The following is a 14,970-nucleotide window of genomic DNA, read 5'->3' as shown; positions in this document are numbered from 1 at the left end:
AATTATATGGCAACGGCGCACAACGTGAAAATCATTTCTGAAGCGTCTTTTGTTAATGAGTTGTAGTCCAGCCTCAGAAAAGCATAGCAAAAAATAGCCCGAGGGCTGAGCCCTCTGCCGCTGTTGGTGGTATGGGCTACTGTTGCCGTTGGGGCGGTTGGATGCCGGATAGAGTTGCACAACACATGGCGTGGCAATTGGGCAGCTTTTCATCCGAAATGTGTCTCCTCTCCGCTCAAGCGTTGTTGGCCATGTGCCAATCATAACATACCACCCTCAATTAAACACTGCCGGGAGATTTTCTCTTATTTAATATAAACTTCTTTCCAGACAACCCTGATAAATGGAAGACAATCTGAGCCTTTAAGCTCCGTCTTGATTTTGCGCACAGCCTTCCTTTATTCTCTCCCTTCGCCTCTCTGTTAATTATACGCCAGCAGCGACATGATCGTTAATCTTTCAGAGAGCTGATTTATTGCCATTCCTGCTCTTTCCCCCATTATAGCGTTATTATAGTTTCGGCTTGCGCCCTGTAATTGTGTCTCCAACTGTAAGTGGAAGGGAAAGGTAACACGGTGGGTAGGCTACTCCAAGGGAATCCGTCTCCAAACGCTGCGCTTCACTTTCAGGGGTTGACAGCCAGGCAGGCAGGCAGCTCTGCAGCTGAAGTTGGTGAATGCCTCTCTTGTTCAAACATGACTACCTCAGTTCAGGTTTATCAGTGGCCTATGACCAGGCTATACGCGCCAGATAAGTCCACACACAGCCACAAATATTGCGCTGACGTGGTTTCTGGTCCGTTTGGCGACATCTAGTGCCAATGGCGCGCTCATGCGCCCCAGCGCAGTCAGGCGGTCAGTGTGGGCATTGCAGTGTGCAGAGTAGACCAGTACTTCCCCTGAAAACATCGCATCCCTTTCTTCTGTGGATTTATTTAGACACGGCGTGCCACGTCATCAGATGCTTCAAGCCCGCAGCATGGCCTATAAGGCTGCAAGGATCTTTGTCATAACTAAAGCAGACACAGGCCGCCCAATGCAAACACATAGGTGAAAGCAAAGACAAAATGCAAGTTTTGGCATAAACAGATCCATTTTCAGGACGCAACATAATGCACATTCCCGTTGTGAGACAGTGACAGAATTGTTTTTTGGTTGTTTCCAACCTCATTTAGACAGGACAGTGAAGAGTGGGACAGGAAATGAGTGGGAGAGAGACGGGGGAGGACCGGGAAATGACCCGGGAGGACGGGAACCGAACCCAGGTCGCCCGCGTAGCTGTCCAGTGCCCAGCCGACTAAGCCACAGCTGGGCCGACAGAATTGTTTTGATCTGTAACTTTGCACAAGTTATGCAGAGACCATGCACAATATACCGGGAGCTGCACCATTACAGCTTACGTGCTAGAGACATGGCTGTCTGTTCATGAGTGTATCGGGTACATTAGTGATTCTAAAACTGTGGGTTGCAAAGGTTTTTGACAGTGAATTGTTCATTTACAGCAGGGGTGGGAAAGCTATGTCTCGAGGGCCACCGATATAATTTTAATGTTATGCTGGTTCACATGAAATAGGTCATATTTTGTAAAGGAATCTTAGAAATTCCATTTGCAATACAATTAAGCTATATCCAGGGGATCGGGAGAAGGTGGGGTCTGTTGTAAAGGTGGCTGCCTTCAATATAGGCCTAAAGTGCAAGGGGAAATCCTGGTGTGTGTTCATAGTACGACCCTTTTACAGCCCTTCGAGCAATTTTAAGTGGCCCTTCGAATGAAAAAGGTTCCCCACCCACCCGATTTAAAGCATATACTGCATGTCTGCTGATCTCCACAGTTTACCAAGTGTTGTGATTTCCTTGATGGGTAGCGTCATCGGTACCCTGTGTTTTGCAACCAGCAATTTTGCATCAGGGCTAAGCTTAAGTTTGGTGAAGTACAGTTTTAAAGCAACTTCCAAAGAGAGCGGACTATCGAACATGTTCTTTTATTTTGTTAACAGAACAAACATAAAAGCATCAGTAAAAACATAAATAAACCAACATTACAAAAAAACACCCCAAGGACATTGTCGATTAGATGGTATGCACAGAAATTATTTAAACATAATCTATATGAATGTATATATATGTATATCAACATATTACTCTGCATGTGTCCTAGGAATCGTCTTCGTTTAACAGCATGTTGGGGATTCCTCTTGTGATGGGGAACTCTCGGCCTGACTCCGGGCACTGGAGACATCCCTCGATCACCTCCACCTGGAAAACACCACAGAAATAACATTACTATACTGTACCAATATAATATTGCATTACATTACACTTGGCTGACATTTGTATGCAAACGGAGAGAGCAGCTCCACTTATAGCTCACTTGGTAATCAATTTCTTATATTGTTGGTAGGTTTGGCCTGATGCAGGATGACTTTGGTTTACAGGGGTAACCATGACAGAAGCACCAATAGAGGGGGTGATGTAATAACAACAACAACAACTTAAGGTGCCGGTATGCTTGCTGCAGGATACGCGAGCGCGTGCACGATTCGTTCATGAACGCGTTAACATGCGTATTTAATGTCAATTTCAAGCGCGTTGGACACGGCAGCCAAATGCGTGCGGCAGGTGCAATATCTTCAAAGTCACTGGGGGCGATCGTAAGAAAGACTGCGCAGTTCCACGCATGTGCTTGATATGAAAACGACAATGGCAGCAACTTTTAAGAGCGTCTCATTGAGTTTGTCCGAAATTTCAAACATTTGTGATCATACTTCCTTGTTGCACTTTGAAAAAGGAGCCTGCACATACAGGAGTAGTAACAATATTCTTTCCTTGCCCAGGGAGCCCCTCTTTTTGTTTTGTCGTTTTCCTTGCCATCTGTGTTCCCAATTTCCGCATCCCAATGCTGCGTGCTCTCTGCCCCCTGGATGATAACGCCAGTATTTTGCGTCTTGGTCAACTGCCTTTGAAGCAAGCATGTGCTATCGGTTGCTCGCGGTGACGCGCGTAATTTACAGCTCGCAGCAAGCATACCGGCACCTTTAATTCTCTATAACACCTTTCAAAACACCCAAGGTCATAGCATCTGTGTAGGAGGGAGTGTGTATGTATACGCAGATATGCCGCAGAGTAAGTATAGTTTAACACTTCTGACCATATGCATGCAGATGCATGACCATGGGGAGAGGGTTCGAGTTCACCCTGTGTCATTTTGTAGCCCCTTAACGAACGCCGTTCTACCACAGGAACACTGTAATAGTCATTGAAAAAACGTAGTATTACCATAGTACTACACCACATGCCAGTGCACATTGCCTTAAGTAATACAATATGACTTGGTCATTGCCATTCTGGTAACAGCTCATTTATAACAGGAACCTGACTCTTATTGAGTTAAACAAACAAAGCATTTAAGGAGCAGCATAGCAGAATAAACAGAGCAACTTGATTAAATTAAGATGGTGGAGGAAAGTGAAAGTGAAGTGAAAGCCCATTTGGGAAACTCCAACTCCCATTGTCATTGTGACACAGCACTCCACAGCACACACGCAGGGTTCCCACTCTAATTCAGATATAAAATTCCATGATTTTCCATGACTTTATAGACCCAAAAACAGAATTTCCATGACCACTTCCGTACAAAAAGTGTTTTTAAAAGTGTGAAAACTGAAGATTATCTTCACCCCTAGAGCCGACGCCGAGCCACTGGCAGACTTCAGAGGGCTCATTGCATTCTAGAATGTTGCACATAACAGTGTGAAACTAAACCATCTCTGCTGAAGTGTTTCAGTGTAACCAGTAAGACACATCAGTTAAGAAAATCCCATGATATTCCATGACTGTGCATGCAAAATGTTCAAATTCCATGACTTTCCATGACTGGAAAAACTTTTATGAAATTCCATGATATTCATGAAATTCCATAACCCGTGGGAACCCTGACACGTGATCACTGCACACTGAACACAACAAAATTGCATTTATGCCTCACCCGTGCAAGGGGGCAGCCCTCAATGTCGCCCCAAGGGAGCATTGCAGTGGGGTGGTGCCATGCTCAGGGTACCTTAGTCATGGAGGAGGATGGGGGAGAGCACTGGTTAATTACTCCCCCCACCAACATGGCGGGTCGGGAGTCGAACCGGCAACCTTTGGGCTACAAGTCTGACACCCTCACCGCTTACCCATGACTGAAATCAATCCCACACCACTTGAAGATTATGAGTTTTTGGCCAGAAGTTACACTCCTCAACCACTAACCAACACTAGGGCCTACACACAGACACACACACCTCCAGGAGAGCTCTGTGAACCTTTCGTAGAAAGTCCTCATTGCTTTCAAAGTCTGGAGCAACTGCACCGGGAAGATCCTGTAGGTGTCCAAGCTGCAAAAACACATTATATTGATGTCAGATAAAAAAAAATGCAGCATAGTCAACACACACACACACACACACACACACACACACACACACACACACACACAACGTTGGCGAAAAACAGCTTTCTGTTGTTAATTCCTCTTGCATGCTGTGTATTGTGGCAGTGGCAGTCACAAATATAAAAATAATGGAAAAGCATAGGCATGTGGCCAACATGATCAGATTCACTCACCCCGTCAGCTGCTTGTATGAGGGCGGCCCACTCGATTTTGGGAATCATCCGGCTGATGAACTGCGGGTTGAAATCCACCTCATTCACCTTCACCTCCGTTGCCTACAGTGCCCAAAATGAAAGACAACAGTGGTGTGTGAATGTGAAAAATGACAACTGAAGATTCCCCCAAGGCAATCGTATCCACATTTATGTTCAAAAATTAAACAGAGTCGTCTCCTACTGAAGCACCATAAAAGACTACGTGTTTGTGTTCTCCGGGTTAGCCATTTTAATCAATATCAATCAATATCTCGTATGGGCTGACTTTAACTTAATAAGCTGTTGAAACAAGGAATTGATTGGTGTCACGCAAGAGATTAAACAAATAGAGCTCTTAACGTCCAGTGTTACCTTGATTAGCAGTGGGTATCCTTTGGTCACCCCCTTCACATGCGAAGTCAACATGTTGTGCGTGAGTAGTTTCATTTTGAAAAGGCAGTTAATGGGTTACAAAAAATAGCAAAATGTCACCGGGAAAGCTCCCTTTCAATGATTATGTACAGAAATACAGAATGCGCCGTAATACAGACAGCAAAGCATGCACGGAAAGGAAAGCATGCGCCGCCTCCGTGCTGTTGATGTGCAGCAGTCTAGATGTTCCGGATGGCTTCTTGGAACGGGTTGATATCTGTTCCTACCTCGTCACACTGGGGAGTTATGTTGACATAGCAATTTTAAGCTGAACTTCTGTTATTAATTTACTGGCTTGTGTGACGCCTACCAGCAACACGGGCACAAGGAAATTACAAAGTAGCATATGTAGCTGCTAGTATAAGAATAGACTTGCTTCTTATAGCCTACTAGGGGTGGTGGCTTGGGAATTTTGGGCAACTTTAGATGTTCTTAGTTCCAATAGACCGTCTCTTATTTTGGCACCAAAAGGGCAGGGCACTTCCAGTTTACTGTGAATTTAAGTTCAGACTATATCTGTTATCTGCTATAGCTGTTTGACAGAAGTATAATATAAAAAAAATGTAAAACCCAATAGGCGTGCAATTGTTTAGTAGCATTGCCTGTGTTTGTAGTAGAATTGCCTGTTACATCTTCTCGTGCCTCCCCCAAGACTGATGACAAAAACCAGCTGGTCATGAAAACAGTTGGCCTATCAGTTTTGTCATCAATTTGTTATTTAGGCTTAACCATTGGGTAAATAAATACAACTGGTAAACATACACTTGGGTATGACTAAGCAGTCAGAGTCTCTCTCACTCTCTCTGACTGTGTGAGTGTGTGTGTGGTCTGCAAGGGGCACCAAACACACACACACACACACACACACACACACACACACACACACACACACACACACACACACACACACACACACACACACACACACACACACACACACACACACACACACACAATGATGGAGCACAAAGAAACTGCTTTGAAAATGCCCTTTTTATTGAGATTATATTAAATATGTTTCTCGTATTTACAAATAACTTGGATAAAGTGCAAGATTTTACAAATGTACAGTGCATTGCTACACAACAAAACACAAACGATATAGAACATTTTTGTCTTTACATCTGTGATTTGTTTCAGACAGATTGAAATATTCAGTGTGCAACAAAGGAATACTAGTAGTCCCATTTCCCTACTCTCTACAGTTCATTGAGTTATGGAGTTATGGAGGCATACAGTTATGGAGATGGGCTTTAAATCAGAGGATTGCAGGTTCAAATCCCACCCTTACACTCCATGGCTGAGGTGCCCTTGAGCAAGGCACCAAACCCCACACTGTTCCAGCAGGGACTGTAAACAACACCCTGTAGGCCTACTTAAAATAACAAAGTTGCTTTGGATGGTCTATAAGTGTCAGGTAAGTGTAATGTAATACAATGTTCCCTACTATAATACACTATGGCATGTTATTACACCTTGTAGTTACAATAGCTGCTAAATAAGTAATCAGTACTTCATAACAAATTGGCTCATGTTGTAGTGTACTAAAGCAGCACATGTGGGGTATGAATTTGTACACAGTAAAAAGGCAGAGTTAATTACTTACAGAGTACTCTGAGACCAAATGCACATTAGAACTGTGGTTCATAACCTGAGGTGCCAGAGACTACGGAGGCAAAATGTTGAGTTAAGGTGGTGACCAAAATTCTGCTTGCGCTCATTATAATTAGGCAAAATCAAAATCAAATAATCCCATGTTAATGTAACGGAGGCTAACTAGCAGAGTTGGCGTGGAACGTTGGTAAAACCTCCCTCCGATAGCCTCATACAGTCTCGTGCCGTTTGGGCCGAGAGACTAGTCTCTTGGCCCAGCGGTATCGTACTGTGTCTCCCATTGCCAGACCGTTGTAGTTGACGAGGTCGCACGTTCGATCCCCGAGGGGGGTGAACAGGTGCAAGATAACCTCCATCACAGTGGTGCTATGACCCGGATTGAGAGTGGGGTTTAAGGGGGAGAGTGTAACGGAGGCTAACTAGCACAGTTGGCGTGGAACATTGGTAAAACCTCCCTCCGATAGCTTCATACAGTCTCGTGCCGTTGGCATCGTACTGTGTCTCCCATTGCCGGACCGTTGTAGTTGACGAGGTCGCACGTTCGATCCCCGAGGGGGGTGAACAGGTGCAAGATGACCTCCATCACATTAAGTCATTAAGATACTGATTAATGTCTTGGCCAAGAGTAATTGAAATGTAACACTTTCATCCTTTTTTTTAGTGCATATATACGTATATACATGTAGAAGTTTGGGTTGAGGGGCTGGCTTATCTCGGGGGCTTTAAAGAAAATGGTTAAGAACCTCTGCTGTAGAAGATGTGAAATATACCCTATACATGTTAAAATAACTTTTTTTTTTTACTGCGCTGCTTCCCAGGGTTGTCGTGTGCAGCAAGCTGGAGGTGAATTGGCAAAGAGAGATGCGGTGTCTTGTCTGTCTCATGACAGTGACGTGTAAGGGTCAATTGTGAAAGGTCACAGCCTAGGGGTCAGAGTTCATGCACGGGGAGGTCAGAGTTCACGGGGGTGGCGGCGGTGTGCTGAGGAAGAGTGACACGGCCGGAGTGAAGATGAGGATGGTGCCCAGGACGGACACGGTGAGGAAGACCCACAGGAAGATGCGGTCGAGGACCTGCGCCACAAACTTCCAGTCCTGCACCACCTAAAACAAACACACAGACATTTCGTGTATTATTATTACATCCAGTCCTGCACCTCCTACAGTACGATAAACACACAGACATTATTATGAAAGTGAAAGCCCAACTGGGAAACTCCAACTCACATTGTCATTGTGACACAGCACTCCACAGCACACAAGTGTCCACTGAACACTGCACTTAAAGGACCAGTTCAGTCAATTTCAATATGCTGTTGTATTGCTGACGCTACCCTTGACTTGTCAGTACCAGGTGATGCCACATTTTTCGGCTCAGCCCTTTCCGAGATATGAGCTATTCTAATGGGGGCAGCGTTTGTTTACATTTTTTAAAAAATTAACATAGGCATACTCCAAATATTTTTCACAAAAGGTACCGCTGTTTGCTAGTTGTCTGCTGATGTTGTATCACCTTTCGGATGTTTTTGGGAATAAATTTTAAAAAAAAATTGAAATGTAAACAAAGCGCTGCCCCTATTACAATGACCAATATCTCGGAAAAGGCTGAAGAAGAAAAGAAAAAAAACTCAGGTACTGACAAGTCCAGGGCAGTGTGAGCATTACAACTGCATGTTGAAATTGACTGAACTGGTCCTTTAACGAAAAAGCATTTATGCCTCACCCGTGCAAGGGGGCAGCCCTCAATGGCGCCCCAAGGGAGCAGTGTGGCAGGACGGTACCATGCTCAGGGTTCCTCAGTCATGGAGGAGGATGGGGGAGAGCACTGGTTAATTACTCCCCCCACCAACCTGGCAGGTCGGGAGTCAAACCGGCAACCTTTGGGCTAAAAGTCTGACACCCTAACCCTACTGCTTACCCATGACTGGCCTTATTAGTATTATGACATTACAGTCAACTGACACTTTTTTATCCAAAGCGACTTACGGTTGCTTTTAAGTACAGGGTATTGGTTACAGTCCCTGGAGCAGTGTGTGGTTAGGTGCCTTGCTCAAGGGCAGCACTAGTCATGGAGTGAGATAGAGAGTGTAATGTTGTGTAATGTTGGCCCAGCCGTGGCTTAGTCACTAAGCCACGGCTGGGCACCGGACTGCTACGCGGGCGAACCAGGTTCGATTCCCGACCTGGGTCATTTCCCGATCCTCCCCCATCTCTCTCTCCCACTCGTTTCCTGTCCAACTCTTCACTGTCCTGTCTAAATAAAGTTGAATTTTGAAAAAGACATGTAAGGTGTGGGGGGTAGCCTTGGCCTAGTGCGTAAGGAGATGAGCTTCAAATCAAAGGGTTACAGGTTCTAATCCCACCATTGCCAATCTCTTCCTCCCTTCATGGCTGTAGTGCCCTTGAGCAAGGCACCTAACTCCATAGTGCCTCCGGGACTGTAGCCAATACCCTGTAGGTAACAGTAAGCCGCTTTGGCTGAAGGCACAAATTTAATGTTAAAGATGTCCTCTCGTCGTTATTTCATTAATACTGCTGTGTTCACCATTGTTATTGAATGCGTTACGCATTGGTCCTGTTTAAAAAAAAAAAAAAAACTCGCAAGGTGGCTTATGGACAAACGAGAGGGTTTTCCGTGTTTCTCGTGGATATCAGTCTCTGATTGGCTCCCTCCTCCTGCTCTGCAGAGAGATTCTAAAGGTTATAGACTCACCACTTCACTGTTTGTGAAATTGATTGATCGAGGTGTCCCTAAAGTCCTTGTGAGAATATTAGCCTTTTGGTATGCCCATCAATTATTTCATGTTAAATGGGACAATGTGGTGTCTGCTCCCTTTTCTGTTAGTAATGGAGTGCGACAAGGAGGGATTTTATCTCCTATTTTATTTAATGTCTATATGGATGAACTGTCAGATAAGTTAAATAGAGTACAAACTGGCTGCCTTGTTGGTAACACTGTTGTTAATCATCTTATGTATGCAGATGATCTGGTTCTGCTATGTCCTTATAGTGCTGGGATGCAGCAGATGCTGAAGGTGTGCTCTCAGTATGGCTCTGATTATGACATACAGTATAATGCTAAGAAGAGCAATATCATGATTGTTAGAAGTGCTGGGGATAGGAAATCAACTTTCCCTACCTTCTATCTGTCAGATAGTCCACTTGCTGTATGTGAAGAAATAAAGTATCTTGGACATGTCATATCTGATAACTGGACAGATGACAAAGATATTTATAGACAGCGCTGTAAAATGTATGCTCAAGCAAACATGCTTTTACGTAAGTTTTCTATGTGCTCTGATTCTGTGAAGTGTTCCCTGTTTACAGCCTACATTACTCCATTATACACTGCTCAATTATGGTCTTGCTTTAAGCAAACAAGTATGCATAGACTCAAGGTAGCATACAATGATGCAATGAGGCTGTTGCTTTGGGTCCCTAGGTGGCACAGTGCTAGTCAGCTGTTTGTGTCCAATAGAGTGCCAACCTTTGAGGCACTCTTAAGACATCTGATGTCCAGTTGTATGTATCGCCTGGATAGGTCAGAGAATAGCATAATTCAGGCTCTAGTCAATCCCACCAAAAGTAGCTACAGATTTACCTCTAGGCTAAGGAGGCATTGGTGCAATAGTCTGTATATTTTTTAAATATGTCCTTTTTTCTCTTTTCTTTTTTGTTCTTGTTTTTTCTTTTTTTCTTTTTACTATTTATAATTTTTGTATTGAGTATTGAATACTGTATGGTGTGTGATATGGACATGTGTCTGCAATAAAATAAAGTTTACTTCCCCGGGTGATACTGCACTATAGGGGCGTGCAGGCTCCATTCAGGGCTGTGCTCTCTCGACAGCGATCCCTAGGCAAACTGCAGGCATGGGTCGACAATGTAAACTGGCTGTGTACTCTGTGTGTATCTGAGAGTAGCAACCAGCTGATAGCCAACACACATCACACACACACATGATCACACACATTCAACAATTATCGCCAACACACACACACATGAAAGGGATAGTGACAGTGTTTTGTGCCCTCTACTCATGCGTAGCCTACCTCTCTGATGAAGTGCTCTTTGCGAATGTGGCGCGAGATGTAGCGCACAGAGTACGTGGCCCTCTCCAGCATGGACATCAGGGCGTGCTCGTCCTCCTCTTTGTCCTCCTGGGACGACCCTCCCCCACCCGACCGGCTGCCCGACCGGCGACTCCCCGACTTGGGCTTGGTCTCGGGGCTCATGGGCTCCAGCTCCGGGTAGTGGTAACGGTCCGCGTGGCCGCGCATGCACAGCAACCGCGGGAGCCTCTGGAGGAAGAGGCCCCGTACCCACGGCGACATGGGGTGGTAGGTGGCCGAGGAGCGGTGGTGCACGTTGATGACGAAGACGGTGACGATTATGGAGAGCGTGACGAAGATCATGATGAAGAGAAGGTACTCGCCGATCAGAGGGATCACCTGCAGTGGAATGGAATATAACATATATAATAATAATAATAATATAATATAATATAAAGTACAGTACCGATCAGCGGGATCACCTGCAGTGGAATGGAATATACATTAATGACAGGGGCGATTTCAGACCAAAATTACCAGGGGGGCCATTATTTTTTCATAAATTGGAAAAAAAGATACATTTTTCATGTTATGAATATATAATATACAAAAATGTATATCATGTCACGGTCATTGGCTGTCCAGCACAAGGGTCACAACAGGAGCCAGGAGGAAATTTACAGGGGGACTGGTCCACCCTGGCCCCTCTCTAGAACTGCCCATAGGTAATGAAAGTACAGTAGTGGAGGAGATATTTTATTAATGCCGGAAATCGCCCGGCATATACTGCATTACAAAGCCAAAGTGGCATTACTATGCCAACATTGAAACTGAGAAAAAAGGCCTTCAAAGTATTGGAATCAGGTTGGACATTGTAGTTACCAAAACTTTGGCATACCAATATATCTAAAATAAAAAGGGACACATTTGGACCATAAGGCTAAAGATACAGGAGGTGTTTTTAAGAACATTTTCAGTCTAAACTCAATTTGGACAAAATATGTAGTTAGTGCACTTTGCCTTTGCACAGCACATAATAAAGTCCACAAAAGCAACATGTCAGCATTGGGATGACGTGTGGAGTAGCCTAATGTAATGTAATGACCTTGGAGGAGGAGGGTATGATCTCTTCGATGACGAGTAGGAACACAGTGAGGGACACCAGCACGGAAGTAGAGAGTGACAGCTTCTCGCCCTAAACCAATCAACCAATCAGTCAGATCAAATCAATTAGTTAGTCAGTCAATTATAGTGGGGTAACACTTAACAGGTTGATAATAAACAACCTACTACAACAAATATACAGTACATAAAAGATAACATTTTTAAAATATGTGGCATAAAATACAACATATTGTGTGCACACAGAAAGAAGGAGAATAATTTCAGATAGACAAAAAACAGTCAGTGGAATTACTAAACAACATTAAAGTTGCGTGCCATAAAAATACTATGATTTAGACTATAACAGTGAGAAACACAGATCATGTGACAGAAGTGGCTAACCCAAAAGGATACCTCGTCGGAGGGCAGGGAGAAGACGAGCACGATGAGAAAGGACAGTCCGAGGCAGGGGATGTAATAATAGTGCCTCTAAATAAACTAAAACAGTGCAATCAAGGACACACTATCATGCAATCAAGGACATTATCATGCATTACCATGCAATCAGGGACACACTACTGCACAGGCCTACTGGGTTCAGGCCCAGGGGCCCAGCGGTCAAGGGGGGCCCTGCAGCCCAAGACTTTGCAATGCGTCCCTGCATGCAACAGAAGTGGCTAACCCAGAAGGATACCTCGTCGGAGGGCAGGTAGAAGACGAGCACGGTGAGGAAGGACAGCCCGAGGCAGGGGATGATGAGGAAGAGCGTGTAGAAGAGCGGCAGCCGCTTCAGGATGAAGGAGTAGGTGACGAACGGGTAGGACAGCACGTCGTCACGACGACTGCCCTTTAACCCCGTGGCCCTCAGGATCTCCCACTCGCCGTTATCGAAGAAGTCCTTTCGGTCCACCTGGGATTGTTCAGGTTTTTGTGACAGAGAATTATTATTATTTTGTCATTATTAAATAATATATTGTCAAGTCAAGTCAAGTCAAGTAGGTTTTATTGTCAATTTCTTTACATGCACTGGTCATACAAAGAATTTGAAATTACATTTCTTGCTTTCCCATACAGACATAGACTAATCTAGGTAAGGACATAGACAGTATAGACATAGACAGTACTTATACATGGACTTAAGACAGTATGGACATAGACAGTGCTCATACAGACATTTAAAGTGCAAGACTGGACAACAGAAGACTTGTAGAGGACATACATTAAGAGGTATTGTTGTGCTTTTGTGCTTTTCCTAAAAAAAGTCCTTTATAGCGTTCTGACATGGTAATAGTAGCATTTTGAAGAAAAATAAATATTAAAAAGGTCTGTCAAGTACACCAGCAGCAGTGTGTGTGTGTGTGTATGTGTGTGTATGTGTTTAGTGCAGGTAGAAGGTGCGGTGTGCGTCTGTGTGTGTGTTCGTGTGTCTGTGTGTGTGTGTGTGTGTGTGTGTGTCAGTGTGTGTCAGTGTGTGTATGTTTGGGTTTAGTGCAGAAAGTGCAGTGTGCTTGTGTGTGTGTGTGTGTGTGTGTGTGTGTGTGTGCATGTTTTGAGTTAGTGCAGGTTGAAAGTTCAGTCACAAGTATAGTAGTGCAGGTGGAATGTTCAGTCGCAAATATGGTGGTGGGGGATGGGGGGGGGGGGGGTTGTCAGTGGTCTTGCTGGCTAGAGGCTGACAGTGGAGGGAGAGTGGGTTGAGTGTTCAGCATCTTGATCGCTTGGTGCATTGTGCTGCTCGCCAGCCTGGTGGTACGGGAACGGAGGCGCCTGTACCTCTTTCCAGAGGGCAGGAGGCTGAACAGTTTGTGTGCAGGGTGGCTTGTGTCTTTGATGATCATCAGTGCTTTCCGGGTGAGGCGTGTGGTGTAAATGTCCTGCAGGGAGGGGAGTGGTACTCCAATGATCTTCTCCGCTGTGTTCACAACACGCTGGAGTGTCTTCCTGTTTTTCTCCGTGCAGCTTCCTCCCCACACTGTGATGCAGTTAGACACGACGCTCTCTATGGTTCCTCTGTAGAATGTTGTCATGATGGAGGGTGTAGCACTTGCCTTCTTTAGTTTGCGCAGGAAGTAGAGACGCTGATGGGCCTTCTTCGCCAGTGATGTAGTGTTGGTGGTCCAAGAGAGGTCGTCGCTGATGTGCACTCCAAGGAACTTGGTGCTGCTCACTCTCTCCACAGCATCGCCGTCGATGGTCAGTGGTGGCAGTTGTTTTTGGACCCTTTGGAAGTTGACAACAATCTCCTTGGTCTTGTTGACATTCAGCAGGAGGTTGTTGTCTTTGCACCATCTGGCCAGCAGGTCTACTTCTTCTCTGTAGTGAGTCTCATCGCCCTTGGTGATGAGGCCCACCAGTGTTGTATCATCCGCAAACTTCACTAGATGGTTAGTGCTGTGGGTCAGGTTCTGTGCTACGTGAGCTCCACTGCTAGGTCTGGGAGAGTGTAGCAAGATTCCATTTCTCCAGTCAAAAAACATTAGGAGCATGCTAGAATCAGGCTAGATAAGACCAACCTACTAACTAACCACTTTGACCCATTAGTGAGTGAATGTTTGGCTAGTTTGATTAACAATAGAGAGTAGAGAGTAGAGTATAATTTATTGAGTATGATAATAATAGTAACAGTAGTAATAGCAACAATAGTATTGCATCTGTGTAATAATAATAATAATAATAATAATAATAATAATAATAATAATAATAATAATAATAATAATAACAATAATAGCATTGCACCTGTGTGTCTGTGAGCACTAGGTCCACCATGCTGCCGTCGTAGGTCCAGGATCCGAACTTCATGGAGCAGTTCTGCCGGTCGAAGGGGAAGAAGGTGACGTCCATGGTGCAGGCCGACTTGTAACTGGCCGGCGGCGTCCAGGTGATCACGCCACTGTGCTTCACAATGGCCTTAGTCATCAAGGAGCCCTCGAAACGCCCGTCCGCACTGCGAACAAAATACATGTTTACAATATATTACATTATGCACTGCGAACAAAATACATCTTAACATTACGTTATGCACTCTACTGGGAACAATCACATAACCAGCCCTGGCAGGGGGCTCTCCTAGGTGGCCGCTGGTCTCTGCCTGAGGTTTCTTCCTGACTATAGGGGGTCTTTTTTTTCTCAGACTTCACTGAGCTT

At 44.8% G+C, this 14,970-nt stretch overlaps 2 protein-coding genes across 2 annotated transcripts in view; both read right to left on the bottom strand.

Annotated features, from left to right (window-relative positions):
• Positions 1–1,965: 1,965 nt before the first annotated feature.
• On the bottom strand, positions 1,966–5,283 carry trmt112 (tRNA methyltransferase activator subunit 11-2). The gene is made up of 4 exons (XM_063190470.1): positions 4,998–5,283; positions 4,605–4,706; positions 4,283–4,375; positions 1,966–2,255 (listed from the first exon to the last, which is right to left on the bottom strand). Exons 1-4 carry the CDS (start codon positions 5,070–5,072, stop codon positions 2,154–2,156), a joined length of 372 nt encoding a protein of 123 aa, XP_063046540.1. The 5' UTR covers positions 5,073–5,283; the 3' UTR covers positions 1,966–2,153.
• A 2,204-nt stretch (positions 5,284–7,487) lies between these two features.
• LOC134440331 (neuronal acetylcholine receptor subunit non-alpha-2-like) overlaps positions 7,488–14,970 on the bottom strand; it is a 19,140-nt gene continuing 11,657 nt past the window's right edge. The window contains exons 4-8 of the mRNA XM_063190362.1: positions 14,563–14,770; positions 12,521–12,736; positions 11,828–11,917; positions 10,723–11,121; positions 7,488–7,774 (exon numbers count right to left, since the gene is read on the bottom strand). Coding sequence (XP_063046432.1) covers positions 7,631–7,774; positions 10,723–11,121; positions 11,828–11,917; positions 12,521–12,736; positions 14,563–14,770 — 1,057 coding nt within the window. The 3' untranslated portion in view covers positions 7,488–7,630. The remainder of the gene's footprint in view (positions 7,775–10,722; positions 11,122–11,827; positions 11,918–12,520; positions 12,737–14,562; positions 14,771–14,970) is intronic.

The sequence above is a fragment of the Engraulis encrasicolus genome, chromosome 23 (genome assembly GCF_034702125.1).
Source record: "Engraulis encrasicolus isolate BLACKSEA-1 chromosome 23, IST_EnEncr_1.0, whole genome shotgun sequence".
In the NCBI taxonomy this organism is placed as follows: domain Eukaryota; kingdom Metazoa; phylum Chordata; class Actinopteri; order Clupeiformes; family Engraulidae; genus Engraulis; species Engraulis encrasicolus.
The sequence above is the reverse complement of the archived record's forward strand: the minus strand, read 5'-3'. Positions and strand labels throughout refer to the sequence as shown.

Bases quoted from the DNA above. Each gene is read 5' to 3' on its own strand.
- trmt112 (XM_063190470.1), bottom strand. From the start codon at position 5,072: ATGAAACTACTCACGCACAACATGTTGACTTCGCATGTGAAGGGGGTG. The intron at 4,707-4,997 runs GTAACACTGGAC...TGGGCACTGTAG, and splicing joins GATACCCACTGCTAATCAAG to GCAACGGAGGTGAAGGTGAA. The intron at 2,256-4,282 runs GTGTGTGTGTCT...GGTGTTTTCCAG, and splicing joins TTCACAGAGCTCTCCTGGAG to GTGGAGGTGATCGAGGGATG.